We start from the raw sequence: 17236 nt of genomic DNA on the forward strand, positions 1-17236 counted from the left end.
CTAACTATAGCCATAGATAAATTCCGTGAGGGGTATAGTTTCCAAAATGGGGACACTTTTGGGGGGTCTTTACTGTTTTGGTACCACAAGACCTATTCAAACCTGACATTGTGCCTAAAATATATTCTAAAAAAGGAGGCCCCAAAAGCCACTAGGTGCTCCTTTTCTTTTGAGGCCTGTGTTTCAGTCCATTACCGCACTAGGACCACATGTAGGATATTTCTAAAAACTGCAGAGTCTGGGCAATAAATATTGAGTTGCATTTCTTGTGCACCTTCAGTGGTACAGAAAAAATATTACAAATGAATTTTCGAAGAAAAAAAATGAAATTTGTCAATTTCACCTCTACTTTGCTTTAATTCCTGTGAAACGCCTAAAGGGATAAAACACTTTCTGAATGCTGTTTTGAATACTTTGATGGGTGCAGTTTTCAAAATGAGGTGACTTCTGGGGACTTCCTAATATATAGGGCCCTCAAAGCCACTTCAGAACTGAACTGGTCCTTGTAAAAATCGTCTTTTGAAATTTTCTTGAAAATATGAGAAATCGCTGCTAAAGTTCTAAGTCTTGTAACGTCCTAGAAAAATAAAAGAATGTTCAAAAAACGATGCCAAACTAAAGTAGACATATGGGAAATGTTAACTAGTAACTATTGTGTGTGGTATTACTATCTGTTTTACAAGCAGATTGTAAAGGATCTGCCAGGCACAGCTTCGGGGTTAACTCCCATAATTAATCAGTCAGCACCTGAATCTACATCCCTGAGACTGACTCCAGCTTCCACCACTCAGGCTGGCAGACTTAGGAGTGGGAGAGCCTATCGCAACCTGGCCAGACTCAGCTAGCTCCCGCCCTCGGTCTATTTAAAGAGGCTCTGTCACCAGATTTTGCAACCCCTATCTGCTATTGCAGCAGATAGGCGCTGCAATGTAGATTACAGTAACGTTTTTATTTTTAAAAAACGAGCATTTTTGGCCAAGTTATGACCATTTTTGTAATTATGCAAATGAGGCTTGCAAAAGTCCAAGTGGGTGTGTTTAAAAGTACAAGTCCAAGTGGGTGTGTATTATGTGCGTACATCGGGGCGTTTTTAATACTTTCACTAGCTGGGCGCTCTGATGAGAAGTAACATCCTCTTCTCTTCACAACGCCCAGCTTGTGACAGTGCAGATCTGTGACGTCACTCACAGGTCCTGCATCGTGACGGCCACATCGGCACCAGAGGCTACAGTTGATTCTGCAGCAGCATCAGCGTTTGCAGGTAAGTCGATCCTTGCTTGTATTCCCTTGTATGTTTGTCGTGTTTGTCGTGCACTTACTGAGCGCAGGGACCGCCGCCCAGTTGTACCCCGTCGACCTAGGGCGGGTCGTTGCAAGTAGGCAGGGACAGAGCGGCGGGTAGACTAGGGCTCACTTGTCCGTTTCCCTACCCCCCGTCATTACATAATCACAAGCCCATACCTAGTCTACCCTGGTCCCTGACACCACTATGGACCCCCGTGAGACCCTGGCTCAGCAAATGCAGGGTCTCTCCCTACAGGTCCAGGCCCTGGCTCAGAGGGTCAACCAGCCTGATGCTACCTTGGTAGTTCCCCTCACCTCACCTCTTGAACCCCACCTCAAGTTGCCCGACCGGTTCTCAGGGGACCGGAGGGCTTTTCTCTCCTTTCGGGAGAGTTGTAGGCTTTACTTTCGTTTAAAGCCCCATTCCTCAGGTTCTGAGAGCCAGCGGGTGGGTATAATTATGTCCCGGCTCCAGGAAGGGCCCCAAGAGTGGGCCTTCTCCTTGGCTCCTGACGCCCCTGAACTTTCCTCCGTTGATTGTTTCTTTTCTGCTCTCGGACTTATTTATGACGAGACTGACAGGACTGCCTTTGCCGAGAGTCAGCTGGTGACCTTACGTCAGGGTAAGAGACCTGTTGAGGAGTATTGTTCTGACTTTAGGAAGTGGTGCGTAGCTTCTCCGTGGAATGACCCTGCCTTAAGGTGCCAGTTTAGGTTGGGTCTGTCGAATGCCCTGAAAGACCTGCTAGTTAGCTATCCCTCTTCTGACTCCCTAGACCAGGTTATGGCTTTAGCGGTACGACTTGACCGACGTCTCAGGGAACGACAACGTGAACGTTTATGTGTTTTCTCCTCCGACTCCCCCATGATGCCTCCCGAAGTTCCGTTGCTTCGTTCCTCCCCAAAAGACTCAGAGATACCTATGCAACTCGGGGCCTCCGTGTCCCCCCAACAACGTAGAGAATTCCGCAGGAAGAATGGTCTCTGCTTCTACTGTGGGGATGACAAGCATCAAGTGAACAACTGTCCTAAGCGTAAGAATGCAGCCAGAGAACTTCCGCGACTAAGTGATCATCGGGGAGGTCACTTGGGCGCACAGGTATTTCCCGTAAATAGGAAACGTACTAAGATCTTGCTTCCCTTTCAGGTCTCTTTTGGTGGTAGGTCTGCTACCGGCAGTGCCTTCGTGGATTCAGGGTCCTCTACTAATATCATGTCTGTGGAATTTGCTATGTCTCTTGCTATGCCTCTGATTGATTTGCCTAAACCTGTCCCGATAGTGGGTATCGACTCCACTCCTCTTGCTAATGGTTATTTTACACAGCATACCCCTGTTTTTGAACTCCTTGTTGGCTCCATGCATTTGGAGCAGTGCTCTGTACTGTTGATGCAGGGATTATCGTACGATTTGGTTCTAGGCCTTCCCTGGTTGCAGTTGCATAATCCCACGTGTGACTGGAATACTGGGGAGCTAACCAAATGGGGTAATGAATGTTTTACGTCATGTTTTTCTGTTAATTCTATTTCTCCCCCTGAGGAGGCGAACACGCTACCCGAGTTTGTTCAGGACTTCGCTGATGTTTTCTCTAAGGAGGCCTCTGAAGTGTTACCTCCTCATAGAGAATACGATTGCGCTATCGAATTGGTACCAGGAGCTAAGCTTCCTAAGGGTAGGATATTTAATCTTTCTTGTCCCGAACGTGAAGCCATGAGAGAGTATATCCAGGAATGCCTGGCCAAGGGTTACATTCGTCCCTCTACTTCTCCGGTAGGTGCTGGTTTCTTCTTCGTAGGGAAGAAGGATGGTGGTCTTAGGCCATGCATTGACTACCGTAGCCTGAATAAGGTCACGGTAAGGAACCAGTATCCCCTTCCTTTGATTCCTGATCTCTTCAATCAGGTTCAGGGGGCCCAATGGTTCTCTAAGTTGGATCTACGGGGGGCGTATAACCTTATCCGCATCAAAGAGGGGGATGAGTGGAAGACTGCGTTTAACACGCCCGAAGGCCATTTCGAATACCTCGTCATGCCCTTAGGGTTGTGTAATGCCCCTGCGGTCTTCCAGAATTTAATAAATGAGATTTTGAGAAATTACCTGGGGATATTTCTTGTAGTGTACCTTGATGACATACTGGTGTTTTCCAAGGACTGGTCCTCCCACATTGAGCATGTCAGGAAGGTGCTCCAGGTCCTTCGGGAAAACAAACTGTTTGCCAAAACCGAAAAATGTGTTTGGGGTACAGGAAATACCATTTTTGGGTCAAATCCTCACTCCTCATGAATTCCGCATGGACCCCGCCAAGGTTCAGGCTGTGGCGGAATGGGTCCAACCTGCTTCCCTGAAGGCGTTACAGTGTTTTTTGGGGTTCGCTAATTATTACAGGAGATTTATTGCTAACTTCTCGGTCATGGCTAAGCCTCTTACGGACCTCACTCGCAAAGGAGCTGATCTCCTCCACTGGCCTCCTGAGGCTGTCCAGGCTTTTGAGGTTCTTAAGAGGTGCTTTATCTCGGCCCCGGTGCTGGTTCAGCCCAACCAAATGGAGCCATTTATCGTGGAAGTTGACGCATCTGAGGTGGGAGTGGGGGCTGTCTTGTCCCAGGGTACCAGGTCCCTCACCCATCTCCGCCCCTGTGCCTACTTCTCCAGGAAGTTTTCGCCAACTGAGAGTAACTATGATATTGGCAACCGCGAACTCTTAGCCATTAAATGGGCATTTGAAGAGTGGTGCCACTTCCTGGAGGGGGCTAGGCACCAGGTAACGGTCCTTACCGACCACAAGAATCTGGTTTTCCTAGAATCTGCCCGGAGGCTAAACCCGAGACAAGCTCGATGGGCGTTATTTTTTACCAGATTCAATTTTTTGATTACCTATAGGGCTGGGTCTAAAAATATTAAGGCTGATGCACTGTCGCGTAGCTTCATGGCCAGCCCTCCTTCGGAGGAAGATCCTGCTTGTATTTTGCCTCCAGGTATAATCATTTCCTCGATCGATTCTGATTTAGTCTCTGAAATTGCTGCTGATCAAGGTTCAGCTCCCGGGAACCTTCCTGAGAACAAGCTGTTTGTTCCCCTGCAATTCCGGCTAAGGGTACTTAGGGAAAATCATGACTCCGCACTATCTGGTCATCCAGGCATCCTGGGTACCAAACACCTCATTACTAGAAACTATTGGTGGCCTGGGTTGCCTAAAGACGTTAAGGCCTACGTCGCCGCTTGTGAGGTTTGTGCTAGGTCCAAGACTCCCAGGTCCCGACCAGCGGGCTTACTGCGTTCGTTGCCCATTCCCCAGAGACCTTGGACACATATCTCCATGGATTTTATCACCGATTTGCCTCCATCCCAAGGCAAGTCGGTGGTGTGGGTGGTAGTAGACCGCTTCAGTAATATGTGCCACTTTGTGCCCCTCAAGAAACTACCCAACGCCAAGACGTTGGCTACCTTGTTTGTCAAACACATCCTGCGTCTCCATGGGGTCCCTGTCAATATTGTTTCGGACAGAGGGGTACAATTAGTTTCATTGTTTTGGAGAGCCTTCTGTATGAAGTTGGAGATTGATCTGTCCTTCTCCTCTGCCTTCCATCCTGAAACCAATGGCCAAACCGAGAGGACTAATCAATCTCTAGAACAATATTTAAGGTGTTTTGTCTCTGACTGTCAATATGATTGGGTCTCATTCATTTCCCTCGCCGAATTTTCCCTTAATAACCGGGTCAGTAACTCGTCAGGGGTCTCCCCCTTTTTCTGTAATTTTGGGTTTAATCCACGGTTCTCCTCCGTTTCACCTGGTAGTTCCAACAATCCCGAGGTAGAGGTCGTTCATCGGGAACTGTGCACAGTCTGGGCCCAGGTTCAGAAGAACCTAGAGGCGTCCCAGAGCGTACAAAAAACTCAGGCTGATAGAAAACGTTCTGCTAACCCCCTGTTTATGGTCGGGGATCTGGTGTGGTTGTCGTCTAGGAACTTGCGTCTCAAGGTTCCGTCCAAGAAGTTTGCTCCCCGGTTTATTGGGCCGTATAAGGTCATCGAGGTCCTCAATCTTGTCTCCTTCCGGCTGGAGTTGCCCCCGTCTTTTCATATACACGACGTGTTTCATGCCTCCCTCCTTAAACGCTGCTCCCCGTCCTTGGCTCCCTCGAGGAGACCTCCTGTTCCCGTCCTCACCCCTGAGGGGGTGGAATTCGAGGTGGCCAAGGTTGTGGACAGCAAGATGGTCCAAGGCTCCTTCCAGTACCTGGTCCATTGGAGAGGATACGGGCCCGAGGAGAGGACTTGGGTACCCGCCCGGGATGTTCACGCTGGGGTATTGGTCAGGAGGTTCCACCTGCGTTTCCCCAGTAAGCCAGGTCCACTTAGAAAGGGTCCGGTGGCCCCTCATAAAAGGGGGGGTACTGTAAAGGGTCTGCCAGGCACAGCTTCGGGGTTAACTCCCATAATTAATCAGTCAGCACCTGAATCTACATCCCTGAGACTGACTCCAGCTTCCACCACTCAGGCTGGCAGGCTTAGGAGTGAGAGAGCCTATCGCAACCTGGCCAGACTCAGCTAGCTCCTGCCCTCGGTCTATTTAAGCCTGCCCTTCCTGTCCCTCGGTGCTTGTGATTCTTTTCGTGTGGTTTCCTGGCCCAGCTACAGCTCCTTCTATTTTGATCCTGCTCCATACAGACACTGGCTTACTGACTACTCTTCTGCCCTTCGTTTGGTACCTCGCACACTCCTGGCTTGACTCGGCTCGTTCACCACTCTGGTTGCTCACGGTGTTGCCGTGGGCAACTGCCCCTTTTCCTTGCTTGTATTCCCTTGTATGTTTGTCGTGCACTTACTGAGCGCAGGGACCGCCGCCCAGTTGTACCCCGTCGCCTAGGGCGGGTCGTTGCAAGTAGGCAGGGACAGAGTGGCGGGTAGACTAGGGCTCACTTGTCCGTTTCCCTACCCCCCGTCATTACACAGATACATTTAAATTTCGAAAAATGCAAATTTTTGCAATTTTTTTCCAAATCTTGGTGTTTTTTACAAATAAATATTGAATTTGTCAACCAAATTTACCACATATGTTTATTATCACATATGGGCTATTGCTGTGCTCAGAAGAGTTTGCTTTACAAATATTGGGGTGTTTTTTCTTCTTTATCTATTGTAAAAATGAAAAAATCGGAGCTAAAACTAAATTTTATTAGAAAAAATGTAGATTTTCAATTTCACGGCATAATTCCCATAAATTCAGCAAAAACCGTGTCGGGTCAAAATGCTAACTATACCCCTAGAAAAATTACTTCAGGGGTGTAGTTTCCAAAATGGGGTCACTTTTGGGGAGTTTCCACTGTTATGGTCCCTCCAGGGCTTTGCAAACACGACATGGCACCGAAAACCATTCCAACAAAATCTGCGCTCCAAAATCCAAATGGCCCTCGTTCCCTTCTGAGCCCTGCCGTGGGTCCAAACAGCAGTTTATTACCACATATGGGGTATTGCCGTAATCGGGAGAAATTGCTTTACAAATGTTGGGGTGCTTTTTCTCCTTTATTCCTTGTAAAAACTAAAACATCGTATGTTTTTTCATAAAAAAGATTTTCATTTTCACAGACCAGTTCCAATAAATTTAGCAAAAAATGCTAACTATACCTCTTCAAAAATTCCTTGAGGGGTGTAGTTTCCAAAATGGGGTCACTTTTGGGGGGTTTCCACTGTTTTGGCACCACTAGACCTCTTCAAACCTGACATGGCGCCTAAACTATATTCTAATAAAATAGAGACCCCAAAATAAACCTGGTGCTCCGTTGCTTCTGAGGCCGGTGTTTCAGTCCATTACCACACTAGGGCCACATGTGGGATATTTCTAAAAACTGCAGAATCTGGGCAATAAGTATTGAGTTGCGTTTCTCTCGGAAAAACTTCTGTGTTACAGAAAAAACTGTATTACAAATGAATTTCGTATAAAAAAAATTGAAATTTGTAAATTTCACCTCTACTTTGCTTTATTTCCTGTGAAATGCCTAAAGGGTTAAAGTAATTTCTGAATGCTGTTTTGAATACTTTGAGATGTGCAGTTTTTAAAATGGAGTGATTTATGGGGACTTTCTAATATATAAGGCCTTCAAAGCCACTTCAGAACTGAACTGGTCCCTGAAAAAATAGCCTTTTGAAATTTTCTTGAAAATGCGAGAAATTGAAGCTAAAGTTCTAAGCCGTGTGACGTCCTAGAAAAATAGAAGGACGATCAAAAAATGATGCAAACATAAAGTAGACATATGGGAAATGTTAACTAGTAAAAATTTTGTGTGGTATTACGATCTGTTTTACAAGCAGATACATTACAATTTAGAAAAATGCAGATTTTTGCACATTTTCTTTAAATTTTGGTGTTTTTTTTACAAATAAATATTGAATTTAACAACAGATATTTTTTCACTATCATAAAGTACAACATGTCACGAGAAAACAATCTCACAATCGCTTGGATAGGCAAAAGCATTCTGGAGTTATTACCACATAAAGTAACACATGTCAGATTTGCAAAAATCGGCTGTGTCCACAAGGCCAAAACAGGCTTAGAAACTAAGGCCTTAATTGTATTATTTATTTAGCCCATTATACCCCCTTATTATGCCATGTACTCCAAACACCTTACATAACCCCCACATCAAAAATTAAAATATTTGTAAAACCTCAAACAAAACGACTACTTTTAAATGAATACCTTAACCCTTCAGGACCGGAGTGCTGTATGCCCAGAGCAAAATGTCACCTTTTGAAATGCTATATTCTAAGGGAAAATTTACACGAGCATGTGCGTTTTGCGTGCGCAAAAAATGCGGCGTTTTGCACGAACAAAAGGCACTTAACAGTTCCGTGTGTCATCACCATATGATGCGCGGCTGCGTGATTTTTTGCGCAGCCGCCATCATTATGACACTCTGTATGTTTGTAAACAGAAAAGCACGTGGTGCTTTTCTGTTTTCAATCATACTTTTGACTGCTGTTGCGCGAATCACGCGCGTCCCACGGAAGTGCTTCCGTGTGGTGCACGTGATTTTTCACGCACCCATTGACTTCAATGGGTGCGTGATGCACGAGAAACGCAGAAATATAGGACATGTCGTGAGTTTTACGCAGCGGACTCACGCTGCGTAAAAATCACGGACTGTCTGCATGGCCCCATAGACTAATATAGGTCCGTGCAAGGCGTGTGAAAATCACGCGCGTTGCACGGACGTATATCACGTTCGTGTAAATCCGCCCTAAAGGTGATTATTTTTCTTAACTTCTTAGATTACGCCCAATTTTTTTTCTTCCTTATTATTTTAAATTGGAGATTACCGTATCATTTCATTTTGTAGGTCTTATTAGGGGAAAAATGGACAGAAAAGGAAAAACATTTTTAATTTTACTCATTTTGTTTAAAGTCAGTTTGTCCAATCAATAATATTTTCCCCAAAAATAGATCCTCTAACGCCTCATGCACACGACCGTGTGTGCCGGCCGTGTCCCGTCAGTGATCCGAGGAATGATAGAACATGTCCTATCTTTCCTCGGATCGGAGACCCGGATAAGTTTTCATGGACCCGATTCACCTGCTAAAGTGAATGTGACCGCGAAGTCTATCGGGTGCCACTCGGATGCCGTCAAAAATGGCCTGAGTGGCACAACGGTCGTGTACATGAGGCTTAACTCTACTGTGCAGAGATGCCAAATATGTGTACATTGTGTACAAAATGACATCGCTATAGTGCCGAGAACAAAGGCCCCAGCTTAGTTTTAAATGTATCTCCCCCTTAGCCTTAGATGCACATCTGTACATGGATGAAAATCATCCAAGTACAGATATTTTTTAATGGATGAACAAAAGCACATAGGGCCATGTAGAATGGGCAAAAATTGGTAGATGGGGTGATTATTATATATTCGGGGTAACGTGAATTCTGCGTGACAGAAACGTGACGTTTAAATGCCTGATCAACTGATGCCCATGCAAAATGTGTTACGCAGAATATCTAATTTTGTACATGTGGGTTCCTGGAGGTATGCACTTTTTTTTAGGGGGCGGGGGACTTTTTTAATTTGTTTTTATAATTTTTCATTATTGTTCTTTTTTACATTTTTCTATATTTATGTATTAACAGTCCATTTATTTGCATTTATTATTTACTTTTATTTATTCAGGTCCCGCTGGCAGCATCCCTGAGGATAGGCCATCAATATTTACTGGCTGGAAAACCCCTTTACCAGTCATAATAAAAAAAAAATAAAAGCATCCTTGAAGCCCAACTACTTTTAGGCCTGATTCACACGAACGTGTAAGGCTGGATTCACACGAGCATGTTCGGTCCGTAATGGACGGAACGTATTTCGGCCGCAAGTCCCGGACCGAACACACTGCAGGGAGCCGGGCTCCTAGCATTATAGTTATGTACGATGCTAGGAGTCCCTGTCTCGCTGCGGGACAACTAGCGTCGTACATAAGTATGATGCTAGGAGCCCGGCTCCCTGCAGTGTGTTCGGTCCAGGACTTGCGACCGAAATACGTTTCGTCCATTACGGACGTAACATGCTCGTGTGAATCCAGCCTTAAACGTTCGTCCCACCTATGTAATTCAATGTGGCCGTTCACACAGCCGTTGTTTCAACGGACCGTGTGAAGGGTCCGTGCGAAAATAGGACATGTCCTATCTTTTCACGCATCACGCATCCCTCCATACTCTCAACTATGGGGGATGCGTGACATCGCGTCCCGCAGCGCTGAGCACGGATGCACCTCGGACGTAAAAAACGCCCGTTTTTCACGTCCGAGATGCACAGCGTTCGTGTGAATCAGGCCTTAGTGAAATACTGCTGCCTACGCACTAATGGTTCTGATGATTGACAATGCTTTACAACATTTGACATAAAACAAATAATCCTTCCCGTTATTTGTTTTGTCAAATATCAGGAGCTATCAAATCTGTTAGTTACAAATAGAAGATACCTCGCTTACGCCTTAATGAAGTATAAGTTGAAAGAGGCCATGAGGGACTTAATAAGTGTGACATGGGGGCTTCAGGGTCCCTTAGACATAAGGGGCTTGGTCACAGTTGCGATTGCTATGCCACTGCGTTTCCCTTAGGTAGCGTCCAGGGGATAAAGGGAAAAAAAATATTTCCAGGATCCATCTTATACCACACAATAACATTATCAGTTCCTTGCCAGTTTATATAGCAGTGGGGTATGATGATCTCCTACACTAAAGATAATTTTTAAAAGGCCAAACATTTTCAGAAATATACTTAAAAGCTTATTTTAATTATGTATAAATATATATTTAGGATTTTGTCAGGTCTTAGGCTTGGATTCCACGCCTGAATCCTGACAGAATCGGCTAACATTCCACCGGCCAATGAATCTGCATGGGATATTTTATACCCCATTCTCAAGCTCAGAAAAATATCTGTGCAGAATAAAGAACGGCTGCCGATTTTACAGAATCCACAGCATGTTTATTATTGGATTTATTTATTATGGATTCTGTGCTGAAAAGCTATGGATTAGCTCAATTGAATAATAATGGGACTAATCCGCTTGCAGATCCGCTGGCCAATTCGCAACAGAAATCTGAGTCTGAGCTGAGAACTTCCCTGGAAAAAATCCACTGCAGATTTGCTTTCGGTAAACCTGTGCCGTGTGAACATGCCTTTGTTGTCAGTTGACAGTTATCAGAAACAATTATGAAACATCTGTGAAAATAAAACAAAGGCATATTGTATCTACATATATAAAAGGACAATCTGCTATTAAAATGACACTGAAAAATAGGAGGCAATATATGTGAAAAGTCATGCTTACCTTGGATCTTTCTGAATGCTATCAATAGATGGAGACCTGGCTAATGTTCCTTCAGGTGGTATAGCTGGCCCCGATTTACTGTAGGGTGAGTCAACAGATGGACAATACTGCAGCTGTCGGTATGGGTCTACATAATTGGAGCCAGGGCCTACAGCATAACTGGCCCTCTGGAAGGTCCCTGTTGCATTCTGAGAGCAATGTTGGCTGCCTGTACGCTGTAAAGGTACGGAGTCGACACCAGGGGAAGATGGGGCTACGACAGGAAAGTAGGGACAAAGTAAAAAACTAAGGATCTGTTCACAAAAATGGTTAACCAGGTCTAGGCAGGAAAAGTAAACAAGAACAGGGGACATAAAAAAGAAGCATTCTATTATCCATTAAAACAGATGTTAGGCAAATTTTACTAAGTAAAAAACAACAATGTACTACAGAGATTAAATATATAGTCTGAACTAATTCTCATTCATTTAAGTTCCGTGTATGAGGATTACTTTTAATAATATACATAAAAAAACTGTAGGAAAGAGAAATCCTGTTAGGGTGTATTCACACGGTGCAGTTTTGCAGCGTTTTATTGCAATGAAAAACGCATAAATTTTTATCACCATTTGCCGCTGTTTTGCAGTTGAACGTGAGGCAAATAAATGCACCGTGTAAATACACCCTCAAGCAAGAATACTCAATTTCAAGCATTACTTACCTGATGGAAGTCTAACTTTGCACTCCAAAGCATAAGACTTCCTTTACACACTCATTTTTGGGGGACAAAAAAAAAAAACATCTCAAAAAAATTTAGTTCTTTAGTAAAATGGTACACATCTGGCATTTTTTTTTTAAATAGTGTATTTTATTAACTGCAGGTTTTTTCACATTACAAATCATGTGTTTCAAAGATTATGCAATGCAAACATTCCTCTATGCAACACATAATTTATTCTTAGGCCCTATTCACACGACAAGGTTTCCCGTTTAAAAAAACGGCCGTCACACGGGAACAATCATAAAAAATGGGACATGCCCTATTTTCGCCCGTTCTCCCGGCCACCCGGCTCCTATAGAGGTCTATGGGGCCGGGTAATACATGGCCATCACTGGACTGTGTTCCGAGTGACAGCCGTGTCTTCCGTCACTCTCTCTCAAAGTGCATGTGAGGAGGAGGAGGGTATTTTTTTGCTCCCTGTAGGAGCGGAATCCCCAATCCCCGGGGCAACGCTGTGGCCAGGGATTGGGGATTCCGCTCGAGGAGTAGTCCCTGACTTCACTGTCCATATATGGACACAGTGACATCAGGGACTTCTGAAGCGGAATCTGTGGCCGGTGTTTACGCTCCAGGAGAAGTCCCTGTCTTCACTGTCCATATATGGACATTGAAATCAGGGACTTCTCCTGGAATGGGGGCTGTGTGGCACTACCTACAGGGGGGCTGTGTGGCACTACCTACAGGGGGGCTGTGTGGCACTACCTACAAGGGGGGCTGTGTGGCACTACCTACAAGGGGGGCTGTGTGGCACTACCTACAAGGGGGGCTGTGTGGCACTACCTACAAGAGGGGCTGTGTGGCACTACCTACAAGAGGGGCTGTGTGGCACTACCTACAAGGGGGGCTGTGTGGCACTACCTACAAGGGGGGCTGTGTGGCACTACCTACAAGGGGGGCTGTGTGGCACTACCTACAAGGGGGGCTGTGTGGCACTACCTACAAGGGGGGCTGTGTGGCACTACCTACAAGGGGGGCTGTGTGGCACTACCTACAAGGGGGGCTGTGTGGCACAACCTACAAGGGAGGTTGTGTGGCACTACCTACAGGGGGCTGTGTGGCACTACCTACAGGGGGGCTGTGTGGCACTACCTAGATGGGGGCTGTGGCATTATCTACAGAGGGAAGTGTGTGGCAAAAACTTTACAAATGAAATTCATCCGTTTTTAAAACGGACAGGGGAAAAAACGGATGCAAAACGGGTCAAAATTGGCCGTTAAAAACGGAAACAGGGCCCGGAACGGATGCAAAAAGGCTGAGAAAAACGGACCAAAACGGTCGTTTGTATCGGCCGACACTCGGACCCTGTCGTGTGAATAGAGCCTAAGAAAAGACACAAAAACATCATAAAAAATGCAACACACATTGACACTTGCATTTTATTGAAAAGGGAAAAAAAACCTATGGTGGTCTATGGGAGAAAAATGCCACTTAACTGCTACAAAAAAACACCATACCAACCCTTGATGCAAGGAAAAACACCACTGAGCAAAAAAAAAAAAACTAAAGACAAAAGAAAAACAATTCACCAAAAAAACTGCAACGTATGTACTGAATTCAAAATTTCAGCATTGAAATCAAGCTAAAAACGCAGTGAAAAATGCCAGGAAAGATGCCACATAAAACAATGTGTTTATCCTATAAAAACGCTGCATGCAAAGTCAATCTAAAGGTCAGTTCACACGTTGCTTAAATACTGAGGTAAATACTGTGTAATACTGCGGTACCGCAACAAATGCAGTAGCAGCAGAGTGGAGGAGATAAAACAAATTCCATCCACATGCTGCATAAATACTGAGCGGGAAAAAAGCTAAAAAATGTACTTGCGGTGCGGATTTTTATGCCGCAGCATGTCAAATTTATTTGATTAAACGCTGCTTATTTGTTTTCCCCATTGAATTTAATGGGTAGGTAAATCCCGCCACAAAAAAATCTAATTCAGAAAAAAATAAATCTCATACTTACCCAGAAGTCTGCGTTCCTCCCTACTGCGCGGTCTCCTGGGATGACGTTTCATCCCATGTGACCGCTGCAGCCAATCACAGGATGTAGCGGCGGTCACATGGAATGAAACATCATCCAAGGAGACCGGCCAGGATGGCGTCAGAGAGCCGGCCTCCTGGGATGACGCTTCATCCCATGTGACCGCCGCTACAGCCAATAACAGGCTGCCGCGGTCTCCTGGAATGAAACGTCATACCAGGAGGCCGGCCTGCTAATGCTGCAGTTTTCCGCAGCGGACATTCCGGGTGAAAAACTGCACCACAGATTTCCCTGCGGCGCACAGGGCGGATACACTGCTTGCTTTTACGCAGCATATCCATCACGTGTGAACTCAACCTAAGGGCTTATTGAGAAGTCAATGGGTGCATAAAAATCACGCGCACCACACGGAAGCACTTCCGTGGGACGCGCGTGATTCGCGCAACAGCAGTAAAAACTATGAATGTAAACAGAAAAGCACCACGTGCTTTTCTGTTTATAAACATACAAACGGAGTGTCATAATGATGGCGGCTGCGCGAAAATCACGCAGCCACGCATCATAATACGAGGGTGACACACGGAGCTGTTAAGTGCCTTTTGCGCGCACGAAATGCCACGTTTTTTGCGCGCGCAAAACGCACACATACGTGTGAATCCAGCCTAAGTGTTTTTGTTTTTCTTCACATTCTCAAAAATATTAGCAAAAATGATTTACAAGATTCTTACTTGAATTGTGGAGGATCAATTAACTCCTTTGGTTTCCTACACACAAAGTGGATTTGTAGTGGATTTTCAGCAGAGTATCCACAACGTTTCTACACCGTGTTCCAAATTATTATGCACATTGGATTCAAGTGTCATAAACATTTAAATATTCGTTTTTCAATTAAACTCATGGATGGTATTGTGTCTGAGGCTGGGTTCACACGACCATGTTATGTCCGTAATGTACGGAACGTATTTCGGCCGGAAGACCCGGACCGAACACAGTGCAGGGAGCCGGGCTCCTAGCATCATAGTTATGTACAATGATAGGAGTCCCTGCCTCTGCGTGGAACTACTGTCCCGTACTGTAATCATGATTACAGTACGGGACAGTTGTCCTGCAGCGAGGCAGGGACTCCTAGCATCGTACATCAATATCATGCTAGGAGCCCGGCTCCCTGCACTGTGTTCGGTCCAGGTCTTCCGGCCGAAATACGTTCCGTACATTACGGACGTAACATTGTCGTGTGAACCCAGCCTTAGGGCTCTTTGGATCATTGTAATCAATCTCAGACACCTGTGATAATTAGTTTGCCAGGTGTGCCCAATGAAAGGAAAACTACTTAAGAAGGACGTTCCACATTATTAAGCCGGCCACAGGTTTCAAGCAATATGGGAAAGAAAAAGGATTCCTCTGCTGCCGAAAAGCGTGAAATAGTGCAATACCTTGGACAAGGTATGAAAACATTGGATATTTCAAGAAAACTTAGGCGTCATCATCGTACTGTGAAAAGATTTGTGGCTGATTCAGAGCACAGACGGGTTCGTTCAGATAAAGGCATAATGAGGAAGGTTTCTGCCAGACAAATTAATAGGATTAGGAGAGCAGCTGCTAAAATGCCATTGAAAAGCAGCAGACAGGTATTTGAAGCCGCTGGTGCCTCTGGAGTCCCGCGAACCTCAAGGTGTAGGATCCTCCAGAGATTTGCAAGTGTGCATAAAGCTATTATTCGGCCACCCCTAAACAATGCTCACAAGCAGAAACGGTTGCAGTGGACTCAGAAATACATGAAGACTAATTTTCAAACCGTGTTGTTTACTGCCGTGCAACCCTGGATAGTCCAGATGGATGAAGTAGTGGATGGTTGGTGAATGGCCACCATGTCCCAACAAGGCTGCAACGTCAGCAAGTAGGTGGCGGAGTCATGTTTTGGGCTGGAATCATGGGGAGAGAGCTGGTAGGCCCCTTTAGGGTCCCTGACGGTGTGAAAATGACCTCTGCAAAGTACGTAGAGTTTATGACTGACCACTTTCTTCCGTGGTACAAAAAGAAGAACCGTGCCTTCCGTAGCAAAATTATCTTCATGCATGACAATGCACCATCTCATGCTGCAAAGAATACCTATGTGTCATTGGCTGCTATGGGCATAAAAGGAGAGAAACTCATGGTGTGGCCCCCATGTTCCCCTGACCTCAACCCTATTGAGAACCTTTGGAGCATCCTCAGGCAAAATATCTATGAGGGTGGGAGGCAGTTCACATCAAAACAGAAGCTCTGGGAGGCTATTCTGACATCCTGCAAAGATATTCAAGCAGAAACTGTCCAAATACTCACAAATTCAATGGATGCAAGAATTGTGAAGGTGATATCAAAGAAGGGGTCCTATGTTAACATGTAACTTGGCCTGCTAAGTTTTTTTTGATTGAAAGAGCTTTTGATTTCTGTAAATATGACCTCCTGATGCTGCAAATTCAACAAATTACCATTTTAGTTCTCTTTACAACCATTAAAATGTTTTGATCTCTGTTGTGCATAATAATGTGAAACAGTGCATTTTTAGTTTTTTACTTCGAAAAAAATAATCTGTTATCATTAGGAGATTTATACAATAAAATTCGCATTATACTCCAACGGTTGATGGCTTGAAGATTATACTGACTGTCATTTGCATCGACTATTTAGAAAAATCAGCGGAAAATAACATTTGCATAATAATTTGGAATGCGGTGTACAGCAAAACCTGCACTTGTTACGTCCGGATTTAGTTGCAGATTTTGCTGTGGATTTCACAAAACTTCTACAATAAAAATAGTAAAATCCGTAGTCTGCTCTGATTTCTGTGTGCAAAAATGTTCAGCAGCAGGTGGATGAGATTTTTTAAATCTCATCCACATGCCTGCAAGGTAGCTCCACCTCAGGCCTTATTCACACGAACGTTGATTATATCCGCGTGACGGCCGTTAAAACAACGGCTATCACACGGACCTACGTATATTGAATGGGGCCTTTCACACGGGCGTGGTTTCAATGGACCGTGTGAAGGGTCCATTAAAAAATATGACATGCACTTTTTTTGTGCTTCATGCATCCCTCCATATTCTATGGGGAATGCGTGATAACGCGTCCCGCAGGGAAAAGCATGGATGCACCTCGGACTTGAAAAACGGAAGTTTTTCACGTCCGAGGTTCGCAACGCACGAGTGAATCGTGGGTGTTGATGCCCGTTTGTCAAGTATAGGCTCATTTACATATTTAGGAAAAAGCTCAAATTTGAAAACAATAACCTTTTTGGGACACAATTTTCACTAGCATTATCAGTGTGACAGCGCCTATTAGATTAGCTAGGAGAGAGGGCATTACTAAACTAGTGACCGAGCCTCTTTAACTGAAAACAAAAACACTGAGGC

At 44.9% G+C, this 17236-nt stretch overlaps 1 protein-coding gene across 4 annotated transcripts in view; it reads right to left on the reverse strand.

The window, feature by feature from the left end:
* CTNND2 (catenin delta 2) overlaps positions 1–17236 on the reverse strand; it is a 794124-nt gene that overhangs the window by 487915 nt on the left and 288973 nt on the right. For all 4 annotated transcript variants that reach the window (XM_075826901.1, XM_075826902.1, XM_075826899.1 and 1 more), the window contains exon 9: positions 11102–11354. In XM_075826901.1, coding sequence (XP_075683016.1) covers positions 11102–11354 — 253 coding nt within the window. The remainder of the gene's footprint in view (positions 1–11101; positions 11355–17236) is intronic.

Source organism: Rhinoderma darwinii, chromosome 5 (assembly GCF_050947455.1).
Source record: "Rhinoderma darwinii isolate aRhiDar2 chromosome 5, aRhiDar2.hap1, whole genome shotgun sequence".
In the NCBI taxonomy this organism is placed as follows: Eukaryota; Metazoa; Chordata; class Amphibia; order Anura; family Rhinodermatidae; genus Rhinoderma; species Rhinoderma darwinii.